Genomic DNA, 24,931 nt, shown 5'->3' with positions numbered 1-24,931 from the left:
ACAAAGAGAAAAAGTGACACTAATTACCAGCTATTCCACTGTATTTTCCATTTCTCCCATCCTTTTCAGCAGAAGCTGCAGAAGAAATGAGATTTCCAGGCAGCTCATCACTCCCTGGTGTTGCAGCAAGAAATAAAAGCTTCAGCTTTTGAAATCTGCTCCCTCGGTGGTATTCCAGATCCAGAGACCCCAGCTCATCCCAGCTCATCCCAGCACAGGCAGGATCTGCTCAGTGACCTGGGATATCCTAACACCACGGGAACTGGAACCAGGTCACTTTGTCTGATGGCAGGGTGCATTCCCAGCCCACAGCCAGCTGGCAAGGGCTGAATTTAGGCTGGATATTAGGAATAAATTCTCCCCTGTCAGGGTGGGCAGGCCCTGGCACAGGTGCCCAGAGAAGCTGTGGCTGTTCCTGGATCCCTGGAAGTGCCCAAAGCCAGGCTGGACGGGGCTTGGAGCAACCTGAGACAGTGGAAGGTGTCCCTGCCCTGAACAAGATGATTTTAAGGTCTCTTCCAACCCAAACCATTCTTTGTTTCTACGACTATTATTTTTTGGGTACTCCCGAATCCTGCCAGCCCAGCCAGCCTCCTGCAGAGGATTCTCAATCATCTTAAGCTCACCATACAACAGCTCCTCTGGACAGAGAAAAATCTCTCAGGGACGGAAAACCTTTGTGGAGTCACCACATGGGCAGTGGCTCTGTCAGGGGGTGAGCAGGGATGAGGAAGGAAAGCTGGGCACAAGCCAAGGGATGTCCATCTGTCCCTTATTTCCCAGCACAGGAACCCTGGAGCCCCAAACCCAGCTTGGCCAGGCAGCAGCTCCAAGAGCAGGAGCTGTAAAACCCAGCTCAGAATCAGCCCCAGCCTCCCAGGGAAGCTCCCAGTGGTGGAACAGCTCCGGGGGACAGACAGTATCAACACAATTACCTGTCAGCACGGGAATTCCAACTGCTCCTATCAATGGCAGATGGATTTCCAGCACAGGATAAAGATTTACCCATTCCCCCAGTGCAAGCACCAAGACCCTCAATCTGCACCATCCGCACTGCACAACCAGCCTGCCTGAAAATCTATGACAAGAACCATTAAAGAAGCTGTCAGCAGCATGAAAAATCTTCTTTTTGAGCCCAGAGCACACGTTTGTTGTGACTTTTGCAGCGTGTGGCTTAAGCTGCAGCTCAATTCCAGCTGAGGGCTTGGCACCAGGGCAGCAGAGCAGAGGGAATGCAGGGGGAAGCTGCACAGAGCCTCTCTGCAAGGAAAAAAAAACCCACCCAGCACTTTCTGCATCTCAGCATGAGGACAAGTCAGCAACTTCACTTTTAAAGCACTGAAAGGCTTTTGTGTCTCGCTGTCCCTTCACAGGGAAACTTCAGACACATCAGATAGAAGAGCAGAGGGTGAGTTCCTGAGTGGACAAGCTGTGCTGGTGGACAGGGCACTGCCCACTGCTCCAGGATTCCACACCAGGAAACATCCAGCTGCAAATCAACAGCTCAGAGAAATTCCCTTCCTCCTCGAGAATCTTCTCCCTCTGACCTCTGTATAACGAGCAGCTGCATCAGCTGCTAAAAAAAAGTGATTTCAAGTTCACAGCATCAGTGAGGCTGGAAAAGCCCTCCAAGATCACCAAGCCCAAGTTGTGCCCAATGATCACCTTGTCACCAGCCCAGAGCCCCGAGTGCCACATCCCCACCTTCCCTGGACACCTCCAGGGAAACGGAGCAGCACCAAAAATCCCCCCAAAACCACAAAAATCAAAAATCTTGTCACCAAAAATCTCAGTGTGCTTCCCCACACACTGAGATCCGAGTTCTGTGGGCTTTGAGCAAGGCCAGAGCGAGGTTTGGCTCAGCAGGGTTTAAAACAAAGCCTGGCTTTGCTGCTGGCCTGAGAGCACACACAGCCACACGAGGCCACCAGGAACTCTGAGCTGGGCAAGTGACACAGGACCAGCTGCTGGACATCTGGGCTGTGTTTAACACACCACGAGCGCTTCCAACATTGGCAAAATTTTCATGGGGGAAAAGAAAAAAAGAAAAAAAAAAAAATAATCAAAGGCAGCTTTATCTTTCACCCTGCCAGAATGACAAAAAATATTTGGCTGATGATTTCCTTCAAACCCTGATGAGGTGTGAGGATGCTGAAAGCCAGCCAGGACACCCTGCTCTGCAGGCCCTCGTGCAGAGGGTGTTCAAACGTGGGGCTGAACCTTCTGCACGATGCCACCAAGGAATTTATTATAATAAACCCAGACTTCATAAAGTCATTGGGTGGTTTGGGTTTGAAGGGATCTTAGAACTCATCCAGTCCCAGCCTTTGCCATGGGCAAGGGCAGTTTTCACTGTCCCAGGGTGCTCCAAGCCCCAACCTTGGACATTTCCAGGGATGGGGCAGCCACAGCTTCTCTGGGAAATCCATTCCAGAGCCTCCTCACCCTCTGAGGGAAGAATTCCTTCCCAATATCCCATCTCATAGTGTGAAACCATTCCCCTTGTCCTGTCACTCCAGGCTCTGGTAAAATTCCCTCTCCATCTCTCTCAGGTAAAACTGCTGAGGAGCTGGCAGAGTGTTCAGAGCCCACCTCAGCACAGCGTTTATTTGGCTTTGCTGCATTAAACCCTTCCAGCAAACCCTGAAATCTGGGTAATTCAAGGTATAATGCTCAGGACAGATGGCCAAGTCCATGTTCCCAAGGATTTTTTGGCTGAACATGCCACGCTTGCCATGTCATTGCTGCCAGCACAGCAGTCACAAATTCCAGGAGGGAACGACCAAAAAAAAGCCTCCGAGTTGGTGGCTGATTTTACAATGACCAATGATTAAATTAGCTTAGTTAAAGGATCTAACACCATGTCTTGAATTTATTCCAGTGTCACAGTTATTGGCAGGGATAAAGTTTCACATGAGCCAATTAACTAAATGCACTATTACTGCATCTCAGCTGCTTAAGCTCATCAGTTAATTAAGAGCTCAGTGTAAGCTGAAAATAGGAATCTTACCTGACACACATCCCAAACATACATTATCTTAATGATTTAATTTTACACTTCCATATTACGTTCCTCAGGTGCCTGAGGAAAACTGAAAGGCGATTGCTTGGTTTAAAGAGAAAGCAAAAGTCACATAAACATTTACAGATTTCATCCAGGAAATTGGATCTCTCAGAATGATACTTGCTGCTTTATTCAGCCCTATTTTACAGGGTAGTTTTTCATGGTAAAGTTAATATTTCACATTCAGTTTTGAAACTCAACTCCTCTCTTTTCAGTCATCCCCCAGGAAACTCCAACACCCATGCTGGATGAAGCTCAACAGCTGGAATTTGGTGTAGAACACACAACCAACCTCTCAGCCATAAGGAATTCCTACCCTTCAAGTGCACATTTTGTTAAGAAATCCACATTTATCCCCGAGTTAGAGAGAAGTAATAACAGATAAGGATATCAGTGGATTGCTCAGATAATTAGAAAGCAATCTAAGCTAAAATGAAAAACATGCAAGCCTTTGTTGTAACTTGTATAAATACCTGGATGTCTTGTACATCCAGGAGGGAAAAAAAAAACCAACCCTAAACCAACCCAATCCTGTAAATGGGAGCACGTCAACAAAAACAGCCTTAAAACTCCATCCTTTCAAGGCCTTGTGGATGTACTTGGGGAAAAAATAGCCTCAAGGATTATTGATGTAACCAGAGAGCGTTTGGGTTGGAAGGGACCTTGTGGGACATCCGGTGCCACCTCTGCCGTGAGCAAGGACACTGCCACTGCCCCAGGTGGCTCCAAGCTGCCCTTGGACACTGCCAGGGATCCAGGGACAGCCACAGCCTCTCTGAGCACCCTGTGCCACTGAATCCAACCCCAAAATGCCCCAATTTTGGAACTTTTTTTGTTCCAAGCGCAGCCAGCAACTTCGGCTGCTCTCTGTCAGCTGGAGGGAGCTTGGAGGAAGCACAGGAAACTGCCCTCTTCATTTAAATTGCTGAAATGAAGCGAGATTAAAGCAGGCAGAGCCTTTCCACCTTTAGCAAATTAATCTGATCTCTTTCTGAAGTCCCTGAGCACACGAGGCTTTAGCTCTATTAATGGCCTGGGCGATGCTCAGAGTTTCCAACAGGCACAGCAGCCCTTAAGTAACTTCCTTTCAAAGGCAGGGATGGCAGAATTTGATTGAAAACGCATTTAATTCTCCTCAGCTCGGGGCAGGCTCACAACTGGCAGCACAGTGACGATGCTGGCAATGCTCTCAGTTGTTACAAACCCAGCAAGAGCTGAAGCAGGGCTTGGCTGTGGGCTGTGCTTGTCTTTTCTAAAGAGGTGCTCACCGTGATGCTCAAGGAACTCGTTTCTCCTGTGGCATCCACTGTAAGGCAAAAGCTGAGCTCTTTTCTCAGGACAGATGCACTTTTCCTGCTTTTCCCCATAATTTAAGACATAATTGATGTAATAACGGATTAAATAAGTGTGTGAAGATGCCGGGATTTAAAATGTCTGCAAGGAAAGTTTTGAGTTCAAGCACAACTCGCCATCATTAGACAGAGCCTCTTTTCACCCCTGCTCCCCTCTCTGCAAGGGAAAATAGTTTCAAATGGAAGGGTGAGACTGGTAATGAGAATGCATTATTAAAAAGAGATTCTTATTTCAGCCATCTGAAAACAAGAGCCCACCTCTCCCAGGCCTTTTCAGGGCAGGTGTGATGGTTTGGTCCAGGGAAAGGAACTCCTGAAAGCGTTGGGGAAATCAAACCCCCAACATCCAAACCTGCTGATTTAACTGCAGCAGTTAAAAGAATTCATAAGAATGGCTGGATGCAAGTCCATGGCAAATTCACTAATTACTGTGCTCTAATGAGCAAACCATGCCCAGGAAGTGCTGATTCCACAGCTCTGAACAAAAGCATCTCAAAGCCCAGAGCAGCAGAACTGGGGCCACTTTCAGACCTGTGGAAAAGCTGAGGATGAGCAGGAGAAAAATGAATTTAAACAATGTTCCCATCTGAGCAGCATCCACACAGCTCCCCCCTTCACAGGGGCCTGTTATTAGCATCAAAACTGCCTTCAACACACAATAATCTCTGCTGAAATATCTTGATAGAAAAATGTTCTGTGAGAAAAACAGCTCCTAATTTATTAACCTACAACAGAAACCAGCAAAAGCTGGGAAAACACAAAGAATAGAAACGGGTGCAGATCCCTAAACCCGAATTGCATGGCAAGAGTCCCCTCAGCTGGAGAAAAACCCCCTGATTAATTTATAATAACGAAAGGAGACATGTGAAAGAGGGAAGGGTGAATGCAGTGAGCAGAGAGAAATGCACTTTATCAATGGGAGATGAATTCAGCCTGGAAATTTGGCAGGCAAAGCAATCAGATAGCGACAGAATCCTTGAGCAGGCAAACCTGGAAAGAGTTTCAAGACAAGATTAGATCAGTTGGTAGAATTTCTAAGACAGAACATTCTGTTTGACACAGCACTGAAGCAGAAATACAGAAGCCTTTGGCATCTTGGACGTTGCAGAACTTTGTTCTAAGCTGAATTGTCACTACTTAATAAACTGGATTTTTAGCAGGCTCGATCATCAGCAGCTCAGCATCCCTCTGGACAGAGCTGCCAAGAAATGCTTCCTCCCCCAGCCCTAAATATCTACAATATTTTCCTAACTAATGTGAGCTCAATGCAAATGATTAACTCTTGGCAATAAGTTTCCCAGCACAAGAAGATAAAATGCTAATGTGGCTCCTTCCCCAGTCCTGCAGCACACCAACCATCAGGAAAAAACATGATCAGAGTCAGAAAGAATTGCAGTTGAATTCCTAAAATCAAACACCTCCTTTGGGATGGATAAAACAGAAAATTAAAATTCCATAAAGGAACCTGTTGATTTCCCAAAGCAATATTGTGAAGAAGTTGTGGTAAGCATCGATTTAAATAAGTTTACTTTAAAATTCTTGAGGAAATTTGCTCCCTGAGAACTGATCGTGACTGATCCTGGGATGGATGAAGGCTGGGACTGAGGAGTGTTTGGAGCCCAGCCATTCCTGTCATGTTCAAGATAAAAAAGGAGAAATTTGGGTTCCTGTTTAAGTGGGTGATTGTGTTTTCCTCACTGCTGAGCACCAACACTCCAAAACCCAGCAGATTATTTCAAGTTTCCAGCTAAAATGTCAATTTTCAAGCTGCCAGAGTGATAATTTAATCAAAAGCCACAACTTTTCCTCCTCAATTGAAACCTAATTCCTACAACACCAATATTTAGGAGAATTAGAGAGGGCACAAAACTAAACCACCTCTAACAGCAGCTGAGAAGAACCTGTAATATTTTCTAAAGATTTGTGTTATTCAGAACAAAAACCCCAAATACAATTCAAGTATTTTTAGAGGTTTACAGAAAATAATCTCAGTCTACACTCAATTACAAAAAGTCTCTATTACGAGGCAGAGCTCAAGAACTAAAAGCTTATTTACAAGTGAAGGATTTTTATTCTGGTACTGCCTTGTAACACCAAACCACAACAGCCACGCTCGCTTGTTCTGACAATGCTGCTGCTCCTTTTTTATTCCCAGCCGCCAGACTAAAATCTTGTATTCCCTGTTCTATTTTGCAGGAGTTTCAGATAAAGCCAAACCCGTGCCTGTACTATTTTTGGAGCTATTTTGGTGCTGTATTATAAGGAGAGCCCTGGATACACACAAGGAATGTGATTTGTTGGGATGCAGGAAGGCAGGGAAAAAAGGGATTTTGCTGGGGCCATCCAATCTGTGACTGAGTGGAAGTGTGTGACTTCAGTCAAGCAATAATCATGTGGCTTTCTGTTGAAATTCGAGCTTTTTTGGCACCAGAACTACTTTTAGATCTGGATAAACACACAATGGAGATCTGTGGATGTGAAAAACACACAAAAGAGTGAGAACTCATCTCAAATGAGCATTTAAACCTGTCTCAGGATAATATCCAATATTGATCAGCACTTCACAGAAGGTATTTTTATTCTAAAAGAACTCATATTTATAGCAACCCATGTGCTTTTCACGAACTCATGTGGGCACAGAGCAAAAAAATAAAAAACACACACAAAAAAAAATATCAGTCTGCTACGTGTTTCACCGAGCCAAGTCATCAACATGCATCTCACAAGTGAAATCTAACTCTCCAAAAAAAATAAAATTTAAATAGCTCTGTGACAGCTTTCCTGTTCTTCAGCCCTCCCAGCGCTCCCCCTCAGCTGGGAGCTGTGATTTCCCACCTGTTTCAAAAGCAACTTTGGTCATTTCAGGCACTGGGAGGTTGGAAATGCCCAGGGAGACATTGCCTCATCCTCAGCCATGGGGGCACTGGCACATCTGGGAATGCTGCTCCTTGGCACTGGGAAGCAAATATATCCCATCCACCAGGGAAAACACATCCAACCTTTGGATAACCATGCTGCTGTCCATGCTCTGCTTCCCAAAAGCACTTCCCACCTGCTCCTTCCCTGGCTCACAGCCAGCTCTGCTGGCTACCAATAGGATTTGAACCTCTGTTGGGATTTTGAGAGAGCTGGGACCACTTCAAGATGTTTTAAAGCATGATTTATTATTCTTCTTCCACGGTCTCATGAAGGAGTGAGAGCACCTTCACCTTGTTCACCAGATGTTCTTAGCCAGGGGTCACAAGACCACAGGTTACAAGAACTTTTAAAGATTAATTAACCAATGAACTAATGCCACAAAAGAATGTTTCTGCTTCTACACCAATAGTTAATTATTTTGTTTTATATGTCTTTACTGCAGCACAGACTTCCTTAGCCAATCATACAATGACACACAGAACTACTCGTTATGCCTTTAACTTATTACTTTTTATAATTACTTCTATATCTTAACTTTAAAACCTTAAAACTTCCTACAACCTAATTTAATATCTATTTAAACTCACATTCTTACTCATTACTCTAAGTCTGGGAGTTTTCTCCAAGGCCTCAAACCAAACCCTGTGTCTATATCCAAGCTTGCATTTACAAGATTTTGAGACCTTTCTGTGCTTGGAATTCCCACATACCTGCACTAAAAAAATATTTAAAATTGCATGTTCGAAGATTTGAGTGTCCCCTTCCCACCTGGAGGGACAGGGATGCAGCGCAAGGGCTCATTTGGAAGCTCAATATCCTGCATTAAAAACATTCTTTTGACATACCCAGCTTCTGTGTGCACCTGAGATGGAGAAAAGCATGGCCTAGCCCAGTCTGGAGGCACGAATCCAGCACGTGTGGCATGGCAGAGCTCACTGACAGCTTTTCCTGGAATTGCTTTGTGCAGCCAGAGCACTGGAATTAACAATTTTTCCTTAAATTCTCCAGCCAGCCATTATCCTGTGCTTGCTGATGCTCTGCTGCCACAGCAGCGTGGGGCCAAAAAAAAATCCCAATTGGCAGAGAGGAGAAAATGGCATTTGGCAGCTGCAGGTACCCTCTGCTATTTTGTAGGTGCTCTTTTATAAAAAGAGTCTGTATTTACCCACACAGGCAGGAAATCACAGGAGATGAGCGTTCTGTGGCAGGGAAATAAAGCAACAAAGTAAATGCCACGGAGAGATTCTTCTGCTGAATCCACAGCGCCCTTCATCACAGCATGGGAGCAGAGATGGAGCTTCATGACTGAATTTTAAAAATAGAAAGGTAACAAGCTTCCAATCCCAAAGTGCTGTGCTCTGCTTCCGATGCCATTTCGGGCCCTGGGAGTGCTCTCAAAGAGCACACAGCTCCTCTGGGAAAAGGTGAAAAATGCCTCCCTCCATCATCTGTTGTCTGAACTAAGAGAATTATTTATAGTCGCTACATTTATTATACATTATTGTAAACTGGAAGCTGTTACGAGCTATAAAATGTTTATCATTTCAAGGGGATGAAAAGTAATTTGTTTATAGAAAAGTGGGGGGAATGCTAGGCTCAATAGCTATGTTTTAAGAGTAAACTTTCCCTGTTAAACATGTGCAGAGCTACCATGCAATCCCCAGCTCTGTGTGACACATTTTTCCCATTTTAGCCTCCAATCTTTTCCCCCTGGGCACTACCTGTTCTTGCTGCAAACCACTGAAGCATTTTTCACTACCATTTGTGAAGTGCTTCTGTTTTCATGGCTGAGAATGTGGGGGAAAAAAAACCACATGACAGATCATGCAGAAACTCCCCAAATCCCCTCCCTTCCACCTGATCTGCAGCACAAGGATGTCTTTATACACACACACACACACGTAGAGATAGGCACATACAAAATCCTCCAGCACATCTGAAATTCTCCAGAAGGGGAAAAAAAAAATAAATCAGCATTTCAGAGCTGTGCCCATCTCCTCCCACAAATGGCTTTCAAGCAGGGCTTTGAATTTTCCTTTTTAAATCCTGTTCACTGAGGAGAGGGGGAGATGGGCAGGGAAAAGGACACTGAGAAAAGGCTGAAGGGAGGAGCTGTTAAAACTGCTCTGATCCACAATCCCAGCAGCGTTTTTGCTTTGGGAAGAAAGATTTCCAAATGTTTCCCATCAGGCCTGAGAGGTCAACTGGATGTGGAGCAGCTCCTGCAAATTGATAGTGCCCAATAATTGTTCCTGCATTTATTACCTGCAGTGCCCTTGCATTTCCCAGTGCTGGGAAGCCTCAGGATGAGACTGATGGAATTTTAAATATTCAGGATTTAAGACAGTTTTTAATTTACTAATAGAACAAAACCACTTTCTGTAGTTTGCTGTGCCCCATCTTTTGTCACTTGCATTAATCTGAGGGTGCCAGGGCCAGCACGAGGCAGGAAATTCAAAATTCATGTTCCAGCTGAACCTTAAATAAAAGCACAGGAGACATTTTCCCTGCACACAGGTCAAACAGTGCAGATCAGCTGACATCCTGTGCTGGAGGTGTTTTCCACATCCAGTGCCACCAGCATTTCTGCTGCTTTGGGATGCTGCAGGATGCTTTGGATCCATCAGCTCTTCTGCTAACTCAATCTGCAACACTGAATTGCAATCACAATCCCCAGGGCGGGGGAAACCTTTTTGTTTTCTTAAAAAACAAGGAAATAAACCAAACCAAAAAAAAATCCCTAACAAAACTGACAGTTCATTTATTTCCTAAGTAGCAGAACATTTCTGCTTTGTCAACTCTAAATTGCCAGACAACACAGAAGCAGAAGATGAAACTGTAACTGAAAAACCTCAGAGTGCAAGAAAAGGGTTTTATTCTACAGTCAGGAACTGGGTACTGATCCCAGCTTTTTTATTCCCCCACAGAACAGCCTTTCCCTCCCGATTTTGGGTGACTGAACCTCAGCACTTTCATAATGAGTCTTGCAAAAGAAGGAGGAGTTCTCCAGAACTTCCAGTAAACCCCACAAACCTCCCCAAGCTCCACCTGCAGAGGTAGGAAAGGTGAAGGTGAACCAAAGGATCATCCCTGGCTGGACATTCCACAGCCAGGAGATGCCCCATGGACACTTCCCTGCTCCATCCTGGATGCTGGATTCCTCCCCCAAAAAATCCTATACTTTCTTCTACAAACCATAAATGATTTGCGGAAAAATACCCCACAAAATTAAAAAAAAAAAAAGGGTTAAGAGATAAAACCCAAAGGAAATATTTGCAGCAAAGAAGGAGGAATTTTAAGGGGCTGAAAGCCACAGGTGGCAAACTGAAAATAATTTGTTTAGAAATGTATCAGACATTTCTACACAGTGTCTGTCTAGAAAAGAGGATGAAGGTGATTGTAACATCACACCCTAAATTATAAAGAGGAGTTATATTCCCTTCTCAGTCATGGTCATTTGGTCCTGAACTTTCCAGATCTTTCTATTCTTTCTTTTTCAGAGGTAACCAAAGCAATTAAGGCCAACTTGATCCTTCTTTGTACCTGCAAGAAGACTCACAGGAATTTGCAACTTAACTGCAAGGCAAATCTGTATTTCAGGCTTCAACTGTATTATAATTTGTGACTCATAAATTATATTATTCAACATTCACATGAAAAATAATAGCTATCATATTACTTGCTGCAATGAGAGTGGATGGCTGCTTTGTAGAGTTTATTCAAACTGGCAACTAATAATATTTTCCATTTATCAAAAATCTCCAAAGCACAATGACTGTTCAATTTATTGTATTTAATATTCAGTGAAGGAGGATGTTGTCGTTTTCAACACTGCAATCCCAAACAAGAGAAATTAAAATAAATCACTTCATCTAGAAGCCAAACAAACAATTACATAAAGGAACCAGCCAAAAAGGAAACCAAACAGCTTCGTTTGCCAGCCCTTATTAACAGCAAAAATAACACTTTATTTCAGATTCTGAGAGCTCCTTGTTATCACCTGGAAAACAAAACCAGGACTCAAAGTTTATAAATGAAAAGTGTCACAGCAGCAGAGCAACATGCCAGGAAGAGATGAATTATCAGAGTTATCAGCACCAATTCCCAGACCCTAATAATCTCCAGGAGGCTGTGGGTGCCCACCCCTCAGGAAATAAGAATTATTAAAGACCACTTTTATTCCAAAGCCGTGATAAAACCCACATAAAACTCTTGTGGAAAGCACACACTCATTTATATTGAAAAAGACTTTTAGGATCATGGTTAACCCAGCACTGCCACCTCTAAACCATGTCACAAGTGCTCCATCTACACATCCTGGAAATACACCCAGGCACGGAGCAGGAAGGATCTGGAGTAAATTTCAGAGCCATGCTAAGCTTTTTTGATCATTCCATTTTAAAAGACCCCAACAAAACCAAAACAAACCATACAGAACACTCCACAGTAGGACCCAACAGCAAAAGCCAGCTCTGATTTATGAATATTTTTGCCAGCTCTGTATTCCAGACCAGCAAGAACTACCTGAAATCCAGAGGTGTCTCTTTCAGATGGCAGTGGAAGCCCAGCTAGGTGCTGTATAAAAACCATCACAGCCTGCACCCAACAGCTCCAACCCACTGAAAAATCCCTCTGGGAGACTCTTTGTGCACTCCAGTACAAAAGGGAGGCACCAAATGCTCTTAAGTGCTCAGTCATGAGCTACCCGTGGCAGCCTGGCTGTATTAGTGCAATTGTGAGCAACAAATCTCACTGCTTAATATGCAAATTCCCCTGGTCAGTCTTGCAGAGAAGCACCATGAAAGCAGTTATTGTGACTTCCAATTAGCCATGTGATACGCAGCCCTGCACAGCACTCAAGGAAAATATTTAAGGAACTGTTGTCCAGTTGCTGAGAGCAGAGGTGGAGGACAATATTTGCTTTTCTCTGAGTTTATGAAGCTCCAGCGCTGCATCAAACTCCACGGGAGGAGTTGATAGTTTGAATAATCTCCCATGCTGGCAGCTCTGTTTCCACTTGGCCCTGTTCTGGCTGCTGGGTGATGGGGGCAGCAGGAAAGAAGACAAATTTCAAACAGAATCAGCATCTTTGCTCCCAAGGAAGGGCGATAAGAACTGCAGCAGGCAGGCGAGCATCGTGTCACGGAGAGCTCAGCAGCAATCAGACAGCTGCAGCCAAAAGCCTTAATCTGGCATGACTTGTGCTTCCAGCCCCTGTGCTCCCTGCTTTTCCCTCATTCCACACCAGGAACTGTCTCACTGAACTTCACCAGGTTGGACAAAGTGATATGCAACTCCTGAGAGGGGTGAGAGTTTGGCATGAGAAAATGAACAGGTTCCTCCTTCTCGCTGCTCCCTCGGAAATGAGAAATTGAGGAAAGACCTGCCCATGGGGATGGGAGCTGGCACAGCTCTCCTGGGTTTGCTCAACACCTGATGTACAGGCACAAGGGCAGAGCTTTCCAGCCCTAATTCCAAGCCCAAAGCTCTTCCAAAAGCACAGGTGAGGAGCTGGCAGCCTGGGAAGTGGCTGGAGAAAAGTTATCTCTCCCCTGGTCTCAGTCCTGCAGGAACTCGGGCACCCCTGCAACAGATGTGGTGCTGGGCTCCCAAAACCTTGAACCATCAGGTGGGAGACAGCTGAGCTAAAGGGATGAGCTGGGGAAAACCTGTCTATAAACCAGTTAATGATGTCCTTTAAGGACTCCCCAATAAATCCACCCACCACAGTTTGGTTCTGCTGGGTGACAACACACCGAGCATCGAGACAGGAACTTCTCCAGCCTGTGCCAAACAATGTCCTGGTGAAATGAAAACTTGCTAAAAAGAGCAGTGCTAATGAAACAGCTGGTACCAATCTGCAAAGCCCATCTCATTTCCAGCCTGATGGGCAGAGCAGCATCTGTTAAATGCTTGGTGAGGAACAGCCTCCTCCTGCTCCGGTCACTGGGCAATAAGCTGGGCTTTGATTAGCTCCATCTCACGCTTGCACACACACCTGAGGATCCACAGCAGCTCTCCTGACACACACACAGGCATCCTGACCTTGAAAAATGCCCAGAGTTAAGAGACAAAGGAAGCACACGTGGCCAGGACATGCCGTCAGCTCTGCCAAGCTGCACACGAGTAACGGGAAGCGCCGGCAGTGGACAAAAACACTGAGGAGAATACAGGGATGTGACAAATCCTCCTCTCGACTCCAATAACACAATTGAGCACGATTCTGCCACTCCCCACTGCCCTGGAATAAATTGAAACTGGGATGAATCAGACTTGAGAGCTGGCTCCCACTTTCACCCAGCACTGCTGTCTAATCAAGCTCTCGAGCGCTCGCAATTCTCCGGGAAACTTTTCCATTCTGGGGAAAAGACAAAGCCTCTCCAAAATAAGTCCATCACTGGCAAGTAAGAATCATCATGTTCCAAAACACCTTCCTAGGATTTCGAAATGTTCTGGCCCTGCTCACCGACAGCAATCTGAAAGAGGGTAGAGGGTTAGGTCACAACCCCGGAGCTGAGAGAAACGAGCCTCACTTGGGGAACAGGAAAAGGTCATCTCTCTGCACAGGTCTAAACTCCAAATCGTGTTCACTTGTGCTTCAGCTGCTTCATTAGCTGATGCCTCCAGACAGAAGCTCCCTGGAGAGAGCAAGTCAGGTTTCACACTGGGTGAGGGCACACTGGCAGGATTTGTAAAGCTCCGAATCAGCGCAGGCTGGACTTTGACATCTGGGGAGTCGCGTTTAGAGAAGAGACTCGGAGCCTCTTCCAGCCTAACCTACCCCCCCTTTCCTCCTTGTGGAGAGGCAGGAGCAGATCTGTGGCATTACACAACAGACTATTGCACACTGGAGCTGATTGTTTAAGACAGTCCTAAGAAGCTCATAATTCAAGTGAAATTTCAGCGCTTCTCACTTCAGTGAGACAACCTTAAGGAACATTACCCTGAGAGCATGAATCAACACGAGCCAGCTGACATGAATTTCACATCTCTTACATCTCCAAAGGCCAGCTGCTGTTGTAATGCACCAGGCACAATGGGTTGTTTAACCCCAGAGCAGCAGTGCCATGCCCTGGGAGCACCAGGCAGGGTCACAGAAAGCCTGGATGGAGCCTGCCCACCTGGGATCTGTTTCACAATATCACCCAAACCCCCATCGTGTTCTTCTCCCATCTCATTCATTCCATAGCACAGGTGAGATAAGAGCAAGGAAATTAAACCGAGCCTATTTCTGTGGCATGATCTCACCTCATAACGCCAAAGCACATTTCAGGACAGGCACCAGTGGAGCTTTTAATGCTATTTTTTTTGTGATTCCTGCTGTTCTTTTTCTTTGACTGGTCCATTCTGCTCAGCACTCCTGCAGGTTTTTACTGGTTGGTAAAGCTGCTTAGTACAGATGCATTTTAGGTAATCCACATCTTCCCTTTTTACTAATAGAGTAAGGAATATTCATGCTACTCAAAGCTACAAAATTCCCTTTAATGACACTGATGTGATTAAATCCACAGGAGGCTGTGGAGCCTCCCTCTCTGGAGGCATTCCAGACCCACCTGGATGTGTCCCTGTGTCACCTGCTCTGGATGACCCTGCCTTAGCAGGGGGGTTGGCCTGGATGATCTCCAGAGGTCACTGCCACCCCCAACTACTCCAGGATTCTGTGAAATCCCACATAGCTCTCAGCAGCTGGAATTCTGCTATTTCCACGAACTCTGTCTGGCATTAATCAGCAGATGGTTGGTTCAGATACAACTCCAAGAGCTGCATATTTTTACATTACGGAATGACAGCAAAGTCACTGATGGGAAGAACACCCATCAGCTGGGCCATCCGAAATAAAACCAGACCGATAAATAACATTCTGCAAGTCCCAGGGGAAAACACAGACCTGGATCAGCAATTCTCCTCCTGAAATCTGTGGACCCTGCATGTGTGAGGACTACTTATAAGTCAAGCGTCCTGTTGGCAGGCTGACTTTAAATGGCTATAAAACACACACAGCTCAGCTGGAGAACATCAGGGGTCCACAAACCTGAGAGCATGGGAAAAGCAAGCGTTCAGGCGTTTAGCTGGAGAGAAACACGACGGTAAAAGGCTGCTGACACTGCAGCAGGGCCGGCACAAGGCTTTGCTCCCCAGACGAGCGACAGAGACCACGCTGCTCCAGCATCTCCAGCCGCCGGGAATGGCTGGGGCTGGAGCAAAGCTCCTCTCTCGGCTGAAAAATAAACCCCGGCCCCGCGGCAGTGCCAGGACCTGAGCGAGCTGAGGAATCATCTTCCTCACACCACAAGGAGCGGAGCCCGAGGAAAACAAACTTCGGGCAGGCCCTTTCCCCAGCCTGGCTTTATTTCAGCAGCGGCCGCGACTCTGAGCCCCCCCAGCATTGCCCGGAGAGACAGAGCCGACAGCGCTCCCCGGTACTGCCCGGGGAGACGGAACCCCGGCAGAACCCCCGGCAGAACCCCCGGCAGAACCCCCGGCAGAACCCCGGGCAGAACCCCGGGCACGACCCCGGGCACGACCGACAGCAGAACCCCCGGCAGAACCCACGGCAGAGCCCCGGGCAGAGCCCCGAGCAGAGCCCCGGGAAGAACCCATGGCAGAGCCCCCGGCAGAGCCCCCGGCAGAGCCCGGGCAGAGCCCCCGGCAGAGCCCCGAGCAGAGCCCCGAGCAGAGCCCTCAGCCCGCCGGGGCCGCGGTGCCGGGCCGGGGCTGTGTCCGTGGGGCAGCGCCCGCCGAGCGCCGCCGGCCCCGGCAAAGTTCGGGCGAATCCGCGGGAGAAGCCGGGGGCGAAGGCCGAGGAGGATCCGGGGGATGATCCGGGGGATGATCCGGGCCAGCAGCCGGACGCGGCTCCCCCGCCCGCCGCAGGCCCCGGCCCGCAGCGCCCGCCCCGGGGTCCCCCCGCGGCGCCCCCGGCCCGGTACCGGCGCTCACCTCCGGTGCCGTCCGAGTTCTCGTTGAGGCTGCCCGAGGAGTCGTGGTGGGAGCCCACACACCCGCCCATGGGGCCCGCAGACCCGCCGCCGAGCCGCCCCCCGCCCCCCTCCCCTGCACCGAGCTCCGCCGCCGGCCGGGCAGGCGCGATGGCTCCGGAGCCGCCTCCCCGCTCCGCAACACCGCCCCCGGGGCGCGGCCTCGGCCCGGCACCGCCCGGACCCGGCACCGGCACCGGGCCCGCCTCCGCCCGGGACCGCCCGGACCCGGCACCGGCACCGGGCCCGCCTCCTCCCGGGACCGGCACCGGCACCGCCTCCGCTTGGGACCGGCACCGGCACCGCAGCGATACCGGCACCGCCTGCGGCCCGCGGGACCGCCCCGGCACCGATACCGATACCGGCACCGATACCGGCACCGGGTCTGCGACCGCCCCAACATCGACACCAACACCGGGACCGCCTGCAGCCCGCGGGACCGTCCCGGCACCGATACCGGCACAGGGACCGGCACAGGGACCGCCTCTGGTGCTCTCCCGACACCGACACCCAGGACCGGGAGCACCCCAGCCCCGGCACCGGGATGCGGAGCCGCCCCCGCGGGTGCCGGGCTGTGTTTATTGTTCATTACCGTGCAGCCCGCGGCTCCCCCGGGCTCTGCTGTGCCCTGCCCCATCCCCCAGGTGCTCCAGGATGGAGCTCCGAGCATCCCGGCCCAAGGAAAGATGTCCCTTCCCATGGAATGAGAGGATCCATCCCGACCCAAACCGCTCTGTGGTTCCACAATTTGTCTCTGCGCTCAAAGAGAAAATCCAGACTCGGATAAATCCCTGCCCTGCTACCCAGCCACCCACCCCTGTGTTATCACACCGCCACTTTGAAATAAAAGCTGAACAAACTCGGTGCTTCTTGGTCAATCTGACCAAGCAGGCTCCAGTTCTCTGAGAAGAAAAGTTCAACTTTTGTGCTCTTAATGCCCAGCTGGGTTATCTCATTTCGGCAGCAATCCTGCCCTGGGACTGGGGAGTTCCAGTTCCTCCACTATCAGATGCACTGGAGCGCCTTGGAATAATCAGCAATAAGTCAGAACGCTGAAAAATGGGAGCAGACAGTGAGAAAATAAAGCCTGGTAACAGACTGTGCTCTGGGTTCCCCACACGCTCTGCTATACATGGCAGCTTCATCTTCTTGTACACAGAGCAGCACAAAACAAAACTCAAGCTGAGCATATTTTTCCTCCATAAAGATGACATTGCAAATGTGTTTTTTAAGAATGAAAATAGCATAGCTGTTTGTAGAGTTTCTAGTCAACACAGTGAAAAGAAGTGATGGACAAAGTCGTTTTTCTGCCATTAATTTCCCTACATAATCCTCATACCAAAAGCCCAGCCAGCCTTTGGGAAGGCTCTTGTGTTGATAATTAAAGTCCCAAACATATGAGATAAGCTGAGTGCCAAATGCCAAGCACTTTGTCATCTGAGAACAAAAAGGCACAGAGCTCATCTGCTTTATTGGGTCCAAAGGGGAAGGTCAGGCCTGGTAAGAAACCTAAAGAACAATTATTAGAGTCTGAGCACATGGCCACTAATTACAACAAAAGCAAGAACTCCTCGTCTGTGCAGACATTTAAACCAGATCAAGGAAGCACACAGAGCTCAGTTCTTTTCAGATTTAATCTGAGGGCCACGTGGGAGTTTGCCCACATATACACATCCTATAATCAAAGATATTGCAGAATGACAGAATCAGTTGGGTTGGAAGAGAGCTCCAAGACCATGGAGTGCCACCTGTGCCTTGTTCCCAGCCCAGAGCTGGGCAGGGATGGGCATTCCAAACCTCCCCGAGCATCCCATTCCAAGGCTGGGGGGAGGAATTGAATGTTATTTGTTCAAAACCGTAAGAAATTTGGAAGACGGTTGCAAATTTTCCTAGAAGTAGGTGTTGAGGTATTTTATCCTCAGAGTAATGGATTTGGGGAGACACTTGGGATGCACACTGCGAGGGATTCTGGATATCTGCTGCCCAGTGAGATCCCCAAACTGGTGGGAATCCAAGGTGCCTGTGTTCCATAACAGGGTGGCTGCATCCCTGGGGGCTGGCGTGGGAAAGTCTGTCCCCAGCAGCCAGCAGCCTGCTCGTGGAGCCTTGGAAAAACACACCAGAGCTTGTTATTCTGCCTGTTTGGGAGTGAATTCTTTCCCTGGATACCTCCTTGTGCTCTCACACAGAGTATGGAGCACGTAAACGCCTCTTGGTGTGCACAGAACCACTCAGGATGGGCCAAAGTGAATTTTCACAGCCTGAGCCCACGGATCAGGATGTACTTGCAATGTAGTAATAAAGTACTGAAGAAAAAACAAACCTTTTTTGTAATATAAATAAGTATAAAAGATATAAAGATACGTGTTTACAAATATATAAATATGAATACAAATATATAGATGCATAAAAATATATATTATATATTATTTACTACATCCTATATAGCATATATAGTATATAATATATAATATAAATATTCTTATGAATATATTTATATATTCATATATATAAATATATAAATATATTTATATATTAATATATAAAAATATATAAATAAATTTCTATATAAATATATATTTGTATATTTTATATACTTATTTATATATTTTATACCTTAGATATTAATCATATATTTATATTTTTATATATTTTATATAAAAATATATTAAAATATATTTTATATAAAATATATAAGTATATACACTCACACATATACAAATATATAAATATATAATACATATGTTTATAACATATAAAAGGTTTTTAATATAAATATATATATGAAATATATAAATACATTTTGGATTGTAAATGGATTCTTTATTTTGAAGGTTATTTCTTCTCAAAATAAGTTTCCCTGAGCTTTGCAATCAGTTTCTGCAGCTCAATCTCAGCTCTGCTCCAGCACCCACTGTGCCCTTGGACAAGTCAGTAAAAGTCAGTGTTTGTCTGCACATCTCAACATCAACAATTCATTAATTCTTGCTCTTTATCACTTGCTAACTGCCTGCACTGCGTGGGGTGTAAAACATCGAACACCAAAAGTGACTTTTCACAATTCAAGGCTGTGGTGGGTTGGCTGCTCCGTGCAGGTCCCACTGCCAGAGGTGGTTGGGATTGTTTGGGGGTCACAGACCCCACAGCTGGCACAAATCCTGCTGGGCTGTGATGGCCTGGGAGCCCCAGCGGGGTTTGTGGTGTGTAAAAGTCCCTGGGGAGGTCTCTGTGTGTTGGAGTGACTCCAGAGGAGGCTCCAGGATGAGCAGAGGGATGGAGCAGCTCTGCTGGGAGGAAAGGCTGGCAGAGCTGGGATTGTTCAGCCTGGAGAGGAGAAGCTTTGAGGTGACACAACTGTGGCTTCCAGGGCCTGAAGGAGCTGCAGGAAAGATGGAGAGAGACTTTACAAGGGATGGAGTGACAGAGAGCAGGGTTAGATGGGATACTGGGAAGGAATTGTTCCCTGGCAGGGTGGGCAGGCCCTGGCACAGGTGCCCAGAGAAGCTGTGGCTGCCCCTGGATCCCTGGAAGTGCCCAAGGCCAGGCTGGACAGGGCTTGGAGCAGCCTGGGAGATTGGAAGGTGTCCTTGCCACGGCAAAGAGATTTGAACTGGATGATCTTTAAAGTCCCTTCCAACCCAGGCCACTCCATAGCTCTGTGATTGCCAGGTTATTCCCTATATAATCCTATATAATCAAATACACTTTGCCAGTTTTTCTCTCCAGCTGGGCTCTCGCTGTTTGCTCGCAGTCAGTGGTGGTGGGTTTTGCCATCACATGATGATCCAGAGTGATAAATCCCTGTTCTCTGATGATTCAGCTCTGTGTGGGAACAAGGATGAGATGCTGACAAATTGCATCAGCACTGAAACTTCTTTCTCTGGCATCCACATTTCGATTTTTAGCAGCGCTGCCCAGGACAGAACTATCAAAGTCTTCACATTGTAAATGAAAATCTCCCCAGATTTCTGCCATCCTGCTTTTGACAGATGGGAAAGGGAGACACTGCTGATGAGGTTATCAACCAAAGGTCCCACAGGAAGCAGGAGCAGGAAAGAACCGTGGAATCCAACTGCTCATTTTCCTCCTCAGAGAGTCTGAAGAGATGCAGCAAGTTGCTATTTTCAGATTTACTTCCCCATGGCTCTTCCTGAAAGCTGCTGAGGCTGTAGCCTCATTTTCACAGGCTGGAGTTTTCCCTGCACAGCTCTTCTGTGTAGATGTGGTTTTTAGGAATGCTGGCTCCCATTCCGAACTTCCCACCAGCAACTTTTAGGCTGATTCCAATCCCATATAATCCATCCCTTCCCAAAGTGGCTGGTGGCAATCTCCAGCACCCAGAGGCAGCAGAGCTGTGTCAAAATGATGTGAAAGCAGGCAGGGTTTGTTTTCCTGGAATGACCGAGGGAAAGAGAAAGGCACAGAGGAATTCCTGTGGCTGAGGAACCCCAGCAGCCACCAGGACATCCCGAGCTGGCCAGGAATGAACAGAGTGAGGGCTGTGTGTGTCCTCCAGCACCTCCCAGGAGCACAAACCCCACTCCTAAAGCCTTTGCACACACCTCTGCTGCAGGAAATGCCAGGATGGGAAGCTGCAGCTCCTGAGGGAATTTCCATCCTTGGATATTGCTGTGAAGAGCGATGTTGTGTTTCCTGATCTCTGCAAAGCCCCACACCTGCTCCTGGGGACTGCTTGGGGTTCTTTTATCTCTCTCGGAAAAGTCATGATTCCCCTTACTTTAAATGTTTCTGCAGAGCTGTGAAGTTTTGATTTCAATTGCTGGAGAAAAGGGGTCACTGAAAAGGCTAAAAATCACTTTTTAATGTGCATTAGCGTTAGCAGTGATGGTAAGAATCTCCGGAAATGGTGGATTCCACTGCAAGAACCAAACTGGATGGGACTTGGAATACCTGGGCTAGTGTGAGGTGTCCCTGCCCACGGCAGGGGGTGGGATGAAATGATCTTTAAGGTCTCTTCCAACCCAAATCGTTCCATGATTCTATGATTTATTACTCTGGCACATCAGGCAGATTTTGCTAATCAAAATATACATTAAAAAAAAATAAAAAATAAAAGGACAAAGAACCTTGAGACTGCTGAAGCAACAAAAGTGAAACACTGCTTCCCTCCTGTGGTGACCTCCCTGATTGCACAGCGAGACACAGCAATAACGACACTTTCAACGTGATTTTTTAAAAAATTATTGCCATTTTTTCTGATGCACTCGCAGCCAGGCAGTCGCTCACACCCCGCTGTCATTGTCCCAGCCCTGGTCTGACATTTCCAAAGCAGAACACCAAGCCCAGCTCTGAGAAACAAAGCCCTGAGAACTTTATCTCCTCCCAGGCTGCTCTTTGTGGCCAAGTTCTCCTCTTTCAGCTGCCTTTGAGTGGATGCTGTGCCTGGCTGGGTGCAGGAGTGTTCTGTGTCACTAAATAATGAAGGGGCAGTGGGGACAAAGGGAGCACACCAGGATGAGGATCCCAAGCCTTTGCACATTCCCAGTGCAGCAGGAGCTGATTTAGAGCTGGGTCACAGAGCCAGCACAGGGAACAGCCACACTTGGGCTGTGCTGATGCCATTTCTGCATTTCCTGCTATTATTGTATCCATCTGGTGTTGTATAAATGTTTTATTAATATCTGGAGGCTCATTGGGAGCTCACATCTCCAGCTGAAGTGTCCGAGGCCAGGCTGGATGGAGCTCTGAGCAAGCTGGGATGGTGAGAGGTGTCCCTGTCCGTGGCAGGGGGTTGGAATTGGAAGATCTTTAAGGTCCCTTCCAACCCAAACCGTTCTCTGATTGCATGAATCTGAAGTTTGGATTTAGGTTGTGGTCTGCTGTAGAAAAGGAACATAGCAGGGATATCATAAAAATATCTGTGGTCATGAATAAGTGAGAAGAAATAAGGCAAGAGATTTGGAATTCCTTTTTTTCCCACAGTCAGTGGTGACAGGGTAAGTCAGGGATGATTAAAGTACAAGATTTTTCATTCTCTGAGACAACAACAGGAGGAGAGGGAACAGCCCCAGGCTGGGCCAGGGGAGGCTCAGGGTGGACAGCAGCAGGAATTTCCCCATGGAAAGGGAGCTCAGGCACTGGAAGTGCCCAGGGAGGGTTGGATCCCATCCCTGGAGGTGGCACTCAGAGCTCTGGGCTGGGGACAAGCTGGGGATCAGGTTGGACTCCATGACCTGGGAGGGCTTTTCCAACATGAATAATTCTGGGATTCTGAGCAGAGAGTGGAAGAAATGTGCAACACCCAAGCCACACTCCTATTTCAGCTTTGAGCTCGTGAATACCAAACATTTCTCTGGGGGAGAAGTTTGTGAGTTGCTTTGTTCCTGGATTTTCAGCTCAGCTTCCCAAAAGCGAAGCATTTGAAATCAAAGAGCTATTCCTAGACAGAATATACAGACAACCTTCTCACTCAGCACTGGCAATTGGGTTCATTTGAGGAGAAATCAGCCAGGTTTTGGCGGGAGGAGAAGGAAGGGTGGAAAAAGAAACATTCTCCCTCCTGTCATAATGCTTTTGATAAAATTAAAGCTGTAGCAGATGGTGATGGTACAGGCTAATGTTCCCATATGGCAGGATCAATCAGGCAAGGAATATGCTGCTTTAAGAGATGTGTGAAACTGATAGATGTTAATATTCCAAATATTTTAGCTTTGGATCCTGAGCATTCTCCCTGGCTGTGGAGCTGGAAGAAGATTCTCGTGCTCAGGAGGGGTTTGCCTGGACTGCAGTTGTACTTTGGTGGGATATTCATTCCTTCTCTCTGTCCTCAGCTGGCTGAGCTCTTGCTTTGCTCCCTGCTTGGTGCTGAGGGCAGGGGCTCAGTCAGAAGGGAAATGGAGATGGGAAAAGGAGAAGGAGTGGAAATGGAAACAGGGAAAGGAGCAGGAACAGAAATGGAAACAGGGAAAGGTGCAGGAACAGAAATGGAGACAGGGAAAGGAGCAGGAACGGAAATGGAAACAGGAAAAGGAGCAGGAACAGAAATGGAAACAAGGAAAGGAGCAAGGTCTTGCTGCACAGGCAGGGCAGGGCCACTGTCACTGCCAGGTGCTCCCTGTTCCATGGTTTTGTGGGATACCCAGAGCAGAGGCACTGTCAGAGACCAGGACCTGCCCCACTGTCCCTGCAGCAGTTCCTTTCCACCCAGAGAAAACCAGGAATTCTTCCCAGCTCTGCGTTCCTAATCCTAACAGGCAGTGTTCAGAACTGAATTATTCTGTGAATGATTCACTTTTACAGGACTGAGCTTTGCATGGAAATGGGGAAAACACCCCAAAATCCCAACCTGAACAACCCCCAGCATGGCAGGACACATTCACACCGATGTTGGATGATTTCACCTGGCTGTACAGCAAAATCTTCTCTCTTCACTCCTGTCTCTGAGGAGTTTATTTCACGTGTGCTGTGCCTCTGCTGAGGGGTGGAATTGCATCAGGGATGCTAAACTTGGATAAAAACCTGTTTGGAACTTTGGATGATGATATTAAACACCAAAACCAATAATGACAAGGAGAGATCCTGGCTGTGAGCGCTGCTGCTTGTCCCTCATGCTGGACACGGCCTCGGGATGTGGAATAGGATCCTATTGTTGTATTCCCAATAAACAAAGGGGCAGATTCTCCTCCTGCCTGATTGGATGGTCTTTGTATGAGTGGAGGAAAATAAAGTCTGTGTGAGACAGAGCATGGTGTGAAGGATCCTCCTGGGCCAGCCCTGCTGGGGACGTGACCTCCGGGGCGTGTGAGGGGGACAAAGAGAATCCATGGATTCAGAGGGATAAACATCACTTTAATTTCAATTTCAACACTCTGCAGAATACTCCCAGCCATTTAAACTGAAGAGATGCAGGGATTTGAGTGACTCTGCAGGGCTGGGAACCTCAAAGGGAGATTGTTCAGAAGTGCTAAGGAGGGATCTCCAGTATCCCTACAGGAAAATTTCCTGTTGTGTTGTGATTAACAAGATTTGTTAACTCCCATCCCACCTGAAATGTGCTGATCAGAGAAACCCACGATAGGAAACACCTGAAGAGATGGGAAAATGGTTTAAATATTGGCATTTATAACACGGGAGCATCTTATTCCTGCCTGTGGAAAAATTAAAGACTTCTTAAATCAGTGCTTTAGGCCCCTTGCTGCTGGCTCTAAACCGCCCCATTTTTTGGGAATGGGAGCTGTGAGTGACCATTTCTGAGGTGTCCTTTGTCATTTGGTGTCCCCATTGTTCCCTGCCAGGTCTAGGGCCTGGCTGGCTGAGCTCAGCGAGCTCTGTCACAGAATCCCAGGATCAGTGAGGCTGGAAAAGCCGTCCCAGGTCATGGAGTCCAACCTGATCCCCAGCTTGTCCCCAGCCCAGAGCTCTGAGTGCCACCTCCAGGGATGGGATCCAACCCTCCCTGGGCACTTCCAGTGCCTGAGCTCCCTTTCCATGGGGAAATTCCTGCTGCTGTCCACCCTGAGCCTCCCCTGGCCCAGCCTGAGGCCGTTCCCTCTCCTCCTGTCCCTGTTCCCTGGCAGCAGAGCCCGACCCCCCCGGCTGTCCCCTCCTGCCAGGGCCTTGTGCAGAGCCACAAGGGCCCCCTGAGCTCCTTTTCTCCA

General features: G+C 47.6%; 1 protein-coding gene across 1 annotated transcript in view; it reads right to left on the bottom strand.

Moving 5' to 3' along the window:
* UBTD2 (ubiquitin domain containing 2) overlaps positions 1–16,440 on the bottom strand; it is a 42,648-nt gene extending 26,208 nt beyond the window's left edge. Inside the window, exon 1 of the mRNA XM_086851550.1 lies at positions 16,276–16,440. Within this exon, the coding sequence (XP_086707676.1) occupies positions 16,276–16,345 (70 nt within the window). The 5' untranslated portion in view covers positions 16,346–16,440. The remainder of the gene's footprint in view (positions 1–16,275) is intronic.
* Positions 16,441–24,931: the final 8,491 nt, after the last annotated feature.

This window comes from Cyanistes caeruleus, chromosome 15 (genome assembly GCF_971803275.1).
Source record: "Cyanistes caeruleus chromosome 15, bCyaCae1.hap1.1, whole genome shotgun sequence".
Lineage (NCBI taxonomy): Eukaryota > Metazoa > Chordata > Aves > Passeriformes > Paridae > Cyanistes > Cyanistes caeruleus.
The sequence above is the reverse complement of the archived record's forward strand: the minus strand, read 5'-3'. Positions and strand labels throughout refer to the sequence as shown.